The following is a 13,715-nucleotide window of genomic DNA, read 5'->3' as shown; positions in this document are numbered from 1 at the left end:
GCTGACTCTTGGTTCTTAATTCAGTATTTTTGCTGCATTCACTTGTGTTGTAATTGTAGCATGGACTCTACACTAAGTGCAGTGCATTAGTTTCTTGCTCATTACCAGTCCTCATCAACAACTATCAAAATGCATTTGTCAGGCAGTTGTATCAAAGCTGCCGCAGTTACTACTGTGCAATTTACCATCAATAGAAGATAATAAGACACAGTTAGGACTAGTCTGATGGTGTTTTTTTCCCCCTTCGCAGAGTAGGGGTCAGCTTGCAGTGTTACCCTGTTAAAGCTGCTCCCTTGATTTTCTACAATATAGTGTTGTGATGATAAGATAGTTAAGAGAAGAGGCTTTAGATTGTTTAAATGTAGTCCAGTTCTAGTGCAGAGCATTTGTTTATTGTACATAGTGGTAGAACCTGGGTTCACGTGAGTGATTTCTGAAACACTAAGGAAATTTCTGAGTGTCATTGTAAACTGATGCTGTACATTTAGAAGATTATCCTGTTGACCAGAGAGCAGGCAAAATGTTCAGACTATTTGTGGTTAGATGAGGTGCTCCAACCTTTGATCCTAACCATCTACAAATGGGATAAAAATAAACATAGTTTTTTTTTAAAAACTGATATTGTTTCTTGAATTTCAGCTTATGGACTAATTGCTGCTGCGCTTTTACAGTACAAATGCATTTGCTTTCAAGCTACTTGTGTCTTTGGATTTAAAAATTGAAAATGTTACTACAAAATTTAAGGGGAACTGAGAGAAATCAAGTAACTACTGACCTGTCAGTTTAATAAGTTGTGGGAAAGGGAGTCATTATGGATTTGTGAAGGATAGGTCATACCTGACTAATCCAGTTGCATTTCTGGAGGTTACAAGCACGATGGCTAGAGGAATATCTATGAATATTGTTTATATAAACTTCCACGAGACACTTAAGAGGCTTCACAAGTGATTATTAGTAAAATTACGAACATGTGGAATTGGAGGTAACTTTTTGTAGGTCAGTAATTGATTGGGATGTAGGAGACAGAGTAGGGATTATGGGTGTGTTGCTTGATTCGTGTGGGGCGTCTGCTTTTCACCATATAGATTTATTATTTAGATAAAGGAATAGGAAGTTGTAAATCCCAAGTTTGCAGGTGACATTAAAGTTTGCGGGTGAAAGTTGCAAAGAAACATGCACACTAAGTGCACAACAGGTGAAGTTCACTGAGAAGGGTTCACTTTGAGAAAGACAAATATTTTCTTAATGCTGGGAGTACAACAGCTGTAGAGGAACAAGGAGATTTAGGTGTCTATCTCTACAAATCACAAAGCTAATGTGTTGATACTAAAAGTAATATAATGCTGACCTTTAAGTTGAGGGGTTAGACTTCAAAAGTGAGAAAATTGTACTTTAGTTGTACAGCATTTTAGTCAGACTCCATCTAGAGTTCTGTATTGCAATTTTAGGTACCGAGCCTCAAGAAAGATGTAATGTGCAGTGCAGATTAACCAGAATGACACCAGGGTTTAAAGCATTAAATTGTGCAGACATTCCCTTGAGTTTAAGATTGAGAGGTAACTATTTTCAAGTGTTTGAAATGATCAGGATAGGCATAGAGAAACTGTTTTCCTATGGCGGAAGAATCCAGAAGAGACTTAGCAGAACTGCAAAATTATAATTATCAGGTTAAGCCATTTTTTTCTAGAAAAGAGAATGCTGAGAGCTGACCTGATGGAGGTCTTTATAAAATTATGATGGAGCTTGATAAGGTAGACATGGGAAAGATGATTCCTCTTATGGGGCAGTCCAAAACTAGGGACCATGAATATCAGTCGGTTGCTAATAAATCCAATGAGAATTCAGGCGAAACTTCTTGTTTCAAGTTGTTAGAATATGGAATTAGCTGCCATATGAACTAGTTGCGGTCAGTGATCCCTCTAAATTTTCGTTGTGCAAAGACGGTTTATTTCAATGTGTGGTACCTTTAGATTTTTTTGCTTGGCCGCACATATGATATAGAGTCCCATTCCCCTGTTGCCAGTGACCTGTGTGGCCATGGCTGTGCGTGCGTGCGTGCAGCTTGAGGGACCATTGAGGCAAATGGCATAGGTGCATTTAAGGGGAAAGTAGGGAAATACATGAGGCAGACAGGACCAGCAAAATATGTTAGGGTAGGAGGCGACTCGCAAGAAATAGGAGCAGAAGTAGACCAAATGACCCACTGATCCTGCTGCGCCATTCAGTATGGTCATGGCTGATCTTGGGCTACATTTCCACTTTCCTGCCCGCTCCCCCTATCCTTGATTCCCTGCAAGACCAAAAATCTATCTGGCCCAGCTTTAAATGTATTCAGTGATGGAGCATCCACAACCCTCTGGGGAAAAGAATTCCAAAGATTCACAACCCTTTGATTGTAGTAATTGCTCTTCATCTCAGTCCTGAATAATTGGCCCCTTATCCTGAAACTGTGCCCCGTGTTCTTGATTCCCTGACAAGTCAAAACAATCTCTCAGCTTCTACCCTATTGTGCCCTTTCAGAACTTGTGTCTCAATTAGATCACCTCTCATTCTTCTAAACTCCAGAGAATATAGGCCCAATTTACTCAGCTTCTCATCAAAGGACAACCCCTCATCCCAGGGACCAATTTAGTAAATCTGCGCTGCACAGCCTCCAGTGCAAGTATGTCCTTTCTTAAATGTGGAGACCAAAACTGCACGCAGTATTCCAGGAATGGTCTCACCAAACCCCTTTACAATTTTAGTAAGACTTCTTTATTCCTGCACTCCAAGCCCCTTGCAATAAAGGCCAACATGCCATTTGCTTTCCTAATAGCCTGCTGCACTTGAATGTTAACTTTGTGCATTCCTTGTACAAGTACCCCTAAGTCTCTCTGAACATCAACACTTACCAGTTTTACACCTTTTAAAAAAAAAAATTGTTCTTTTCAATTTTTACGACCAAAGTGAACAACTTCACACTTCCCTACATTATACTCCACATGCCATCTTCTTGCCCACTCACTTAGCCTGTCTATATCTCTTTGCAGCCTCTCTATGTCCTCCCCGCATCTTACCTTTGTATTACCTTGTATACCTATCTTAGCTTTGTATTCAGCAAACTTAGATACATTACTGTCTGTCTCTTCACCCAGTTCATTAATATAGAGTGTAAATAGCTGAGGCCCCAGCACCGATCTTTGCGGCACCCCACTATTCATTGCCTGCCATCTTGTAAATGCCCCAGTTATGCCCACTCTCTGTTTCCTGTCTGTTAACCAATCCTCTATCAACGCTCATATATCACCCCCAACACCATGAGCACTTATCTTGCCTACTAGCCTTTTATGTGGCACCTTATCGAATGCCTTTTGGAAATCCAAATATACGACATCCACTGGTTCCCCTTTATCTACCCTACTAGTTACATCTCCCTTTAGTAAAACCATGTTGACTTGTTCTAATCAGTCTATGCTTTTCCAAGTGCAACATTAAGACTTCTTTAATAATAGTTTGCAGCATCTTCCCAACGACTGATGTTAGGCTAACTGGCCTGTAGCTCCCTGTTTTCTCTCTACCTCCTTTCTTGAAAAGTGGCGTAACATTTGCCAACTTCCAATCTGATGGGACTATTCCTGAGTCTAAGGAATTCTGGAAAATGATAGCCAGCGCATTTACTATCGCTGCAGCTATATCTTTTAGAACCCTAGGATATAGGCCATCTGGCCCTGGTCAGATTTTAGTCCCTCAAGTTTCTCCAATACTTTTTCTAGGCTGATATCCTTAATTTCCTCACTCTTAGCCCCTAAGATACTACCTATTTCCGATATGGAACTTGTGTCTTCTACTGTGAAGGCAGACACAAAATATTTGTTCACTGCCTCTGCCATTTCCTCATTCCCCATGATGATTTCTCCTGTCTGTGCCTCTAAGGGACCAATGTCTATTTTAGCCAGTGTCTTCCTTTTTATGTACTTATAAAAGCTTTTACAATCTGTTTTTATATTGCTGGCTAGTTTATTCTCATTCTATTTATTCCCTTTTTATCAACTTTTTGGTGACCCTTTGCTGATTTCTAAAACGCTCCCAATCCTTAGACTTGCTACTATTTTTTGCATCATTGTTAGTCTTTTTGTTAGTCTAACTCTCCTTAACTTCCTGAGTGAGCCACGGATGGGTCTGTCTTGATGAGTTTTTATTTTTGAATGGAATGTACTTTTGTTGAACCCTTTGAATTGTTTCTTTATATGTTTCCGACTGTTAATTTGCTGCCATATCTTCCAGTCTATTTACCCAATTAACCTTAACCAGTTCTTCCCTCATACCTTCATAATTGGCTTTGTTTAAGTTTAAGATTCTGGTTTACAATTGAAATGCGTCACTTATAAACTTAACATGAACTTCAATGATATTATGATCACTATTTCCCAATGGATCTTTTACTATGACATTGCTTATTAACCCTGCTTCGTTACACAATATGAAATATAAGGTAGCTTTATCCCTAGACAATTCTACAACGTATTGCTCCAAGAAGCTGTCACAAAAACATTCTACAAACCCATCTTCCAGACGACTGTTACCAATTTGATTGTTCCAGTTTATATGTAGATTAAATTCCCGCACAATTAATACATTACCTTTTTTACACACTCCAATAATTTCCCTTTTAATGTTCTGTCCAATAATATAACTGCTGTTAGGGGGCTTGTAAACTACTCCCACTAGTGTTTTCTGACTCCTGCTATTCATAATTTCCACCCAAACTGATTCTACTTCATAATCTTCTGAGGCTGGATCCCCCCTTCTTAATGTCTTTATGTCATCCTTTACTATCAAAGCTATCTCTCTTCCTTTTCCATTCTGTCTGTCTCTCTGAAATATTGTGTACCCTGGAATATTCATTTCCCAACTTTCATCCCCTTGCAACCATGTCTCGACAATGGCAATTAGATCTAGATCATTTACCTCTATTCGTGCCACTAGTTCATCTATCTTATTACAGATGCTTTGTGCATTTGGATAAAGAAACTTTAATGTCATTTTTTACCTCTATTCCCTGCAATGACCTTATTTGCCGATGTACAATTTTTGTTAAACTCGGTCTTTTCCTATTCCATTCTGTTGGGAGTTGCCGACGTCACTATCCTGCTCCGATCCCCTGATCTCTCTCTTTGGATTTCTAAATTTCCCTTTACCCAAACCCTACCCCCACCCCTTTAGCTTAAAGCCCTGTCCACAGCCCTAGTTATGCGATTAGCCAGGACATTGATCCCAGTCCAATTCAAGTGAAGCCCACCCCAACGGAATATTTCCCTGTTCTCTAAGTACAGATGTCAGTGTCCCAAGAATCGAAACACCCTTCTTTCCTCACCACTCATGGTGCATAAAGAGTGGTGTTGACCTTTTGGGCGAACTGGCCTGTTTCTATACTGTAGCTTCTATGTAAATGAGGGCTTAATGGCATTTAGGAGTGAAATTTGAAAATGCTTTTTTTTTCCCCCACATAGGTTATTGGAAATCTGGGACTAGCTCCTCCAAAAGCTGTAGGTGCCAGGTCGATTAAATTTTCTATACTGAAATGGATAGAATTTTCGAAATACTCAGCAGATCTGGCAGTATCTGTGGAGAGAGAAACAAAGTTTACATTTCAAGTTGATGACCTTTCATCAGAACTCGGAATAATTAGAAACTTAATAGATTTTTAAGTCAGTCAGATGAAGGAGAAGAAGGACTGTGATAGGGAGGATGACGTGAGGTGTTATATGATAAAACAGTTGGTGGGGTAGAGGCAAAGGGAGTAGTAATAGGACTAGTAAAGAAACAAAGGATGTGTCCAGAAGAGGTCTCAGAGTCATAGAATCATAATGGCAGAGAAGGAGGCCATTTGGCCCATCGAATCTAGGCCGGCTCTAGATGGCAGAATAATGAACAGTTGCTGTCCGAAAGCAGAAAAAATTAAGGTAGAAACATGCAAAGAATAAGGAATCAAAACGGGTGCAGAGATTACGGTCTGAAATGGTTGAACTTAATGTTATGTCGAGCTTCATTGGAACACTACAGTAGGCCGAGGACAGAAGTGGCAACGTGAGAGCAAAATCCAGAATTAAAATGTCAGGCTCCTGGAAGCTCAGTATCATGCTTGCTGGCTGATTGGAGGTGTTCAGCAAAGTGGTCCTCCAATCTGTGTTTGGTCTCCCTAATGTAGAGCAAACTATATTGCGAGCAGCGATTACAGTATACTAAATTTAAAAAGTACACGTACATCGCTGTTTCATGTCGAAGAAGTGTTTGGGTTCTTGGACTGTGAGGAAAGAGGAGGTAAAAGGGCACTTGCATGGAAACATGTCGTGGGAAGGGAATGGGTGATACAGGAGTGGACCAGAGTGTTGCGGAGGCAACTGACACTTTGGAATGCTGAAAGAGGAGGGGAAGATGTGCTTGGTGGTGGCGGAAATGGCAGAGGATGATCCGCTGAATACTGATGCTGGTGGGGTGGAAGGTGAGGACAATGGAAACGCTATCATGGCTCTGGGAGGGAGGGGAAGGGGTAAGAGCAGAAGTGCGGAAAATGAGTTGAACATGGTCGAGGGTGCCTAGTCAACCACTGTGGGAAGGAAATCTTGATTGAGGGAAAAGAAAGTCATATTGGAAGCGCTGGTGTGGAAGGTTTGCATTATCAGAACAGATGTGGCAGACTGAGAGACTGGAAGAATGGAATGGAGTCCTTACAGGAAGCAGGGTCTGAGGAAGTGTAGTGGAGGTAGCTTGGTGTCTGTGTGTTTATAATATTTGTTGGTAACCTATCCCCAGAAATGGAGGCAAAGAAGTCGAGGAAGGGGATGGATGAGTTGGAGATGGATGATGTGAAGCTGGAAGGGTGGAAATTGGAAGCAAAGTTGAATAAGTTTTCCAGTTGAGGAGGAGAGCAGGCAACTGCACTGAAAGTCATTGTTGTACCTGAAAAAGAGTTGAGGGAGGGGGTCCCCCCGAGTAGGATTGGAACCAGGAATGTTCCACATATCCCACAAAAAGGCAGATGTAGCTGGGGCCCATGTGGGTGCCCATAGCAACACCTTTCATTTGGAGAAAGTCAGATGAGGTAAAAGGAGTTGTTCAATGTGAGAACGTGTTCAACCAGGTGGAGGAAGCATGTGTCCTAGCTATGCCTGCCTTTTTGTGCGATATGCGGAGCATTCCTTGTTACGGTCCTATGCTGGCGGGGCAGAGGGGGTGGCCTTCCTCAACTCTTTTTCTGGTAAATCGGTGACTGTATCGGTGCAATTTCCTGCTTTCACCCTGAACTTCAACTTTGTCCTCATTTTAACCCCACCAGCCTCCATATTCAACGGATCATCCTCAGCCATCTCTGCTGTGATGCCACCACCAAATGCATCTTCCCCTCCTCTTTCAGCATTCTGAAGGGACTGTTCTCTCCACAAAACCCTGATCCGCTCCTGTATCACCCCATCCCCTTCCCACGGCACCTTGCCATGCAAACGCAAGAGATGCAACATCTACCCTTTTACCTCCTCTTTCCTCACTGTCCAAGGACCCTAACACTCCTTCCAGGTGAAACAGCGATTTACGCGTACTACTTTCAATTTAGTACACTGTATTCGCTGCTTAAAATACGGTCTGCTCTCCATTGGGAGACCAAACACATGTTGGGTGACCGCTTTGCAGAACACCTCCAGTCAGTTGCCATTGTGACCCCGAGCTTCTGATGGCCTGCCATTTTAATTCACCACCTTGCTGTCATGCTGACATCTTTCTCCTTGGCTTACTGTAGTATTCCAGTGAAGTTCAACGCAAGCTCTAAGAACAGCACCTCATCTTTTGATTAGGCACCTCTACTGCCTTCTAGACTCAATATTGAGTTCATCAATTTCAGACTAATCTGCCCCATTTTGATACCTTTTCTTTGAATGCATTTGCCTTAATCTTGTTTTTGCTTTCAGAAGGCAGCTGTTCATTATTCTGCCATTGACAGTTCTGATGAAAGTTCCACAGATACTGCCAGACCTGCTGAGTATTTCTAGCATTTCCTGTTTTTATTTCAGATTGCCAGCATCTGCAATAATTTGCTTTTGGATAGAATTTGGTTAGGTAAGGGTATCAAGGGACATGTAGCAAAGCTGGGTAAGTGGAATTGAGGTACATGTCAGCCACAATCTAATAGAACAGCCTCTTCATGTTCCCGCAGATAAATCTATAAAATTATATTTTAATTTGTATTCAGAGAAGATCCTGTTAAACAGTATAATAGCTAGAATTGGCATGGGAAATGTATGTTTCACCCAAGTTAAAGTGGTGCTCCCAAAGTTCCTGTGAGTTGCATATTGTAAAATCGTAAATAACTAGCTATGGTATGAGAAGTTTTTGTTTCAGTGAACTTGATTGTTTCTTAAACAGCGTGGCTGTCTATGATCTGGGTGGTGGCACTTTTGATATCTCTGTGCTGGAGATTCAGAAAGGAGTCTTTGAAGTAAAATCTACGAATGGGGATACCTTTTTGGGAGGTGAGGACTTCGACCAGGCTTTGCTACAGCACATCATCAAGGAATTCAAGAGAGAGGTTTGTATTAATAACTACTTGTTTGTTTTAAAATTGGGTGGGATGAGGAGAGGAACCTGTTTTAAATAGTTAGGTTTTCATTGCGTAATTTGGAGCAGTTCTTGCAGAGATAATATCACTTCCATTATAATTGTTCCAACAGTGCCTGTTTTAAGTCTGAGGCATATGGTGTGATGGTCCTGTCTACAGCTAGCCATAAAAGCTAGCTATCATTTTGCCTGTGCTCTGTTTCAGTTGCTTGGCATGTGTCCCAGGCATCTCCCTCCCCTCCCCACAACTCTTCCACTGTTCCTCCCTGCAAAAAGAAGTTTAATTGCATTGTATATCTTTTTAGTATTTTGAGCTGAATCGTTCATCTGTTCATGAGTCTGTAAGTTTCTGAAAACTAGTTTAGCACATGGTACATTTAACATAATTAAGCTTGTCACCCACTATATTGTATTCTTAAGAGTCTTATTTAATATTTAGTCAGGTGTAGACCTCACCAAGGACAACATGGCGCTACAACGAGTGAGAGAAGCAGCAGAGAAAGCCAAGTGTGAGCTGTCTTCATCTCTTCAGGTCAGAACATGTTTTCTATCCGGAATAACTGCCTGTACACACTCAGTCGAAGAGCTAACTTTTTCACCTTGTTTCTCTCTCAGTTTTACGAAGAACTAAAGGCTGGGTCTTCTGTAAAAGGGTGGCTTATCATGATAGCAAAATGTTTAAGGTTTGAAGTTGCCTGCTGGATAGTTTGACTTGAATCTGCCAATAAATGATGGTGAAATTTGTTTAACTAAATATATAGATTTTATACACGCCTGGAATAGACTTATTGCAACAAAAACAAGAAATGCTGGATTCACTCAGCAGGTCTGGCAGCATCTGTGGAAAGAGAAGCAGAGTTAACGTTTCGGGTCAGTGACCCTTCTTCGGAACTGACCCGAAACGTTAACTCTGCTTCTCTTTCCACAGATGCTGCCAGACCTGCTGAGTGAATCCAGCATTTCTTGTTTTTGTTTCAGATTTCCAGCATCCGCAGTATTTTGCTTTTATAGACTTATTGCATTTGGGCGATAACTATTCAGATGTGTAAATTAGTACTGTTCATTTTTTTTCATTCTTTCATGGAATGTGGACGTCACTGGCAATGCCAGCATTTGTTGACCATCCCTAATTGCCCTTGACAACTGAGAGGCTTGCTAGGCCATTTCAGAGGGCAGCTAAGAGTCACATGTAGGACATACCAGGTAAGAACGGCAGATTTCCTTCCCTAAAGGACATTAGTGCACCAGGTAGTTTCATGGCTTTCCATTCCAGATTTTTAAAAATTAATTAATTTAATTTACATTCCACCAGCTGCCATGGTGGGATTTGAACCCGTGCCTTGAGGGTGTTTAGCCTGGGCCTCTGGATTACTAGTTCAATGACATTACCACTGCACCATCATCACCTCATAAAATGATGATTGTGGGCAAATCATTTGTAGGGTTTCGTATGTAAAGGAGCACAGAAGTAAATATCTCTGAGATGGATGTTAGTGGAAAGTTGAATGCTAGCAATGGTGTCCCAGTCCTTCTCATGTTAAAAGGAAGAACTAGCTTGGAAATGGCATTCTATATCTACGTACTTTTGCATTATTTACTTTTTATTTGGCGGGATGTGGTGGTGGTCCTAAAATGGTTCTTCTGCTTTTTAATGAACTTTTCTATGCATATGGAGATTGGGCATTCTGGCAGATTGGGTAAAACACAATTTAATACTAACCTTCACTGCTTCATCCCGCTTCCTGTGGCCTGAATTACAAATCTAACCTCGAATGCAGGGATTTTATTTTGCTGTTCAGTGTAAGGTTCCTATGTAAAATAACCTGTGGGCGGTCTCTAAACTAGTCAATAGTGGGCATGAATACATAGCACAAAACTGCTAATTTGATATTAATTGCCAATCTCACTTGAAGTTACAGGATGGTTAGTGTGAGAAATGTAAAATGTCACCTAAATGGAGTAGGGGGTGCTCTTCTAGGGTTTGGGTTGAAACAGTGTTGGTTGCTTCTTCAGTTCCTATGTTCTATTTGTTCCCATTAATTTATCACTTTCCATCTCCAATAAGGTTCTCATAAGGTTGATCGTTCCATAGTGTCTTACACTCAGACATCTACACTGGTATATTATGCACCTTGGGGGGAAACAAAAGTCCCACTGACTGACTTGCAGCCAATATTTGGTGTTTTCCCATCAACTTGTCTATCTTGTAATGGATTAGCAGAAAGTCTGAGTATGTGAAGGTATGTGTAGTGTAACCTAGTGCTGATTATTTCTCTTGTGTTTTAACAGACTGATATTAACCTTCCTTACTTGACAATGGATGCTTCTGGACCAAAACATCTGAATATTAAAATTACTCGTGCTCAGTTTGAGAACATTGTTGGTGACCTCATTAAAAGGACCATAAATCCCTGCCAGAGAGCCATGCAGGATGCAGAGGTCAGCAAAAGTGACATTGGTGAGGTCATCCTCGTGGGTGGAATGACCAGAATGCCAAAGGTAAATGACTTTAAGATATCAAAGCAGTTGAGGAGTGTCTCTGTGCAGCTTAGCGGGAGCATTGGTCTTCGTGAGGATGCGAGAAAATTGGGATGGAAGAAAATTAAGCATAGAATGATAAACTGTGCTTGGTTTAAAGTGATCTCTCCCTAGTTATTTTAAAGTCAGGACTTATGAAAACTAGGCTAAATAAAGAATTTTATTTTCAACAGTGATTTTATCTTGTTCCATGCCTTATTCCTTTCTTCAGGTTCAGGCAACAGTTCAAGAGTTATTTGGTCGTTCCCCCAGTAAGTCAGTGAATCCCGATGAGGCTGTCGCTGTTGGTGCTGCTATCCAAGGTGGTGTGCTTGCTGGCGATGTCACAGATGTACTGTTGCTTGATGTTACACCCTTGTCGCTGGGTATCGAGACCCTGGGCGGTGTTTTCACCAAACTCATCAGCAGGAATACAACAATTCCAACAAAGAAAGGCCAGGTATGGAGTTGATCAATTTATACACTGTTTTCCCGTAGATTGTGTTCTAATCCATGAATGTATGCTGAAATTGAGATTCTTGATAATTATTCTAACATCATGACTTAATGCCAAATACCTTTTTAAAACTTTGGCTTTTAAGATATCGAACAACCAATTTAAAAGCACAGTACATTTTATGTTGGCTGTTCATGTGAATGGCAGGTCTTTTCTACGGCTGCTGATGGACAGACACAGGTTGAGATCAAAGTGTTCCAGGGAGAGCGAGAGATGGCAGCTGACAACAAGCTTCTAGGACAGTTCACACTGGTGAGTTCTGTTGGAGTCCATCGAATTTCTTCGACTGCACAGTAGTCTTTGAAATCAGGAAACTGATCTCTACTTTAACATCTCGGAGCTGAGATCTTGGTAAATGAGGCTAAATTGTTTAAAATATGAATTTTTTTAACCCTAAGATGTAGTTTACCACTATTGTGAACAGTATTTTTGAAAATATTTGTTGCCATACCCAGTAACCATAGGACAGATTTACAGCTGAATCTAGATCTACTTTCATTTAAGAATTTCGGTGCGTTTGTTAGAAAAAGGCTGTATAATTTTAGGGGCCTCCGTTGTGATTATAGCATTACCAGAAGTCTGAATGCTTGTCTTCGAGTCATAAAGGTAAAGCACATATGCTGTAACTTTCTATGTTATTTTATTTGTACAGAACTGCAGAAAAAGAAAGCAATTGAGATGTTCCTGCATATCATTTGAATATTCTTGCGCTAGCCAAACTCTCTTTATTTAAAAAAAAAGGTTTTGGGGCATGATGGTTTAGAAATAAGCACACTGAAGTTTTTGTGCCTTTTGCTAGGTTGGAATGCCCCCAGCTCCCCGTGGAGTTCCACAGATTGAAGTTACGTTTGATATTGATGCTAATGGTATTGTCCATGTTTCTGCAAGGGACAAGGGCACAGGCCGTGAGCAGCAAAGTAAGTACTAACTCAAATTGTAGCAGATGCCAGCACAGGTAGTAAGCAGCACATGACGGCTTACTCATTTGATAAATGTCATTTGATGTTGATTTTGTTTTTAATTCATTTTAACAAAGCAGTATAGATATGAAACCCATTATTCAATTTTGTAATGAGGAATCTTGCCATGTATAGAATATAAGAAAAGGGGGCTCCTGTATGCATTGGGATTATTGCAAACAGTCCTTGGAGTACTGGTTTGAAACTGACTTGAAACTGTCAGTTAAATCATTGTCTAAATAAGTGAATTTTGGTTGGATAAATGGTTATTTAGACTTGTTATCTATTTGATTTTGGAAGTTGAAGTTTTGGAAATTATTTTCAATTCCAGTCGTCATCCAGTCCTCTGGTGGGTTGAGCAAGGACGACATTGAGAACATGATCAAAAATGCAGAGAAGTATGCTGAAGCAGACAGGAGGAAGAAGGTATGACAGCAGTAAGATTAGTTAGTGTATGGAAACATCGAACAATCCGAAGAGGATCGTGATCAATTTAAGGCCTATTTTTTGCATAAAGTTATTTCGTATTTAATTCCTATTTTACACATCACTTTTAAACCACACAATCTTAGCAACAGCTCTAAATGATTTTATAAAGAGGATGATACTGTTTTATCTGTACTGTACTTTCAAAGTTATAGTTTAATATTATGTTACGACCAGGTGAGAAAGAGGTCCAGGGTTCCCTTTCAGCCTTCACCTGGTCTTACCGTAACAGGGTTTAATTTTAAACACACTTTTTAGCGCCGCCTTGGTGAATCCTTGTTCACCACTTTCCAATTATAAGGCAAAGAAACCAGCACAAACAGGATTTCTTAGGTTTAAAGAAGAAAAGTTGAAATTTATCACACTTAATCTCTAATTCCGTTAACACTTACGGATACATGCTGCGCCCCATGCTGGCATGCATACATGATACACACATGCAAACAAAGATAGAAAAGAACAGGAAAAAAAAGTGCAAACGTTTGAGGCATTATCTGAAGAGTTTTTGTTACAGTTCTTTGGGTTCACTGCAGAGCCCTTGATTGTAGGTGGATCTTGCTTTTTGTTGGGGCCCAATATTCTTTTTAAACCTTGTTTGCTGTAGGAAACTTTTCTCTCTTGGGGTTCATGTGTCTTCAGTGGATTCAAAG

The 13,715-nt window shown here is 40.5% G+C and overlaps 1 protein-coding gene across 1 annotated transcript in view; it reads left to right on the top strand.

Annotated features, from left to right (window-relative positions):
- hspa9 (heat shock protein 9) overlaps positions 1-13,715 on the top strand; it is a 35,321-nt gene that overhangs the window by 20,051 nt on the left and 1,555 nt on the right. Inside the window, exons 8-14 of the mRNA XM_068043259.1 lie at positions 8,395-8,557; positions 9,026-9,118; positions 10,876-11,085; positions 11,336-11,563; positions 11,768-11,872; positions 12,420-12,537; positions 12,911-13,005. Coding sequence (XP_067899360.1) covers positions 8,395-8,557; positions 9,026-9,118; positions 10,876-11,085; positions 11,336-11,563; positions 11,768-11,872; positions 12,420-12,537; positions 12,911-13,005 — 1,012 coding nt within the window. The remainder of the gene's footprint in view (positions 1-8,394; positions 8,558-9,025; positions 9,119-10,875; positions 11,086-11,335; positions 11,564-11,767; positions 11,873-12,419; positions 12,538-12,910; positions 13,006-13,715) is intronic.

This window comes from Heterodontus francisci, chromosome 12 (assembly GCF_036365525.1).
Source record: "Heterodontus francisci isolate sHetFra1 chromosome 12, sHetFra1.hap1, whole genome shotgun sequence".
Classification (NCBI taxonomy): domain Eukaryota; kingdom Metazoa; phylum Chordata; class Chondrichthyes; order Heterodontiformes; family Heterodontidae; genus Heterodontus; species Heterodontus francisci.
This window is presented reverse-complemented; position numbering and strand designations above follow the sequence as displayed.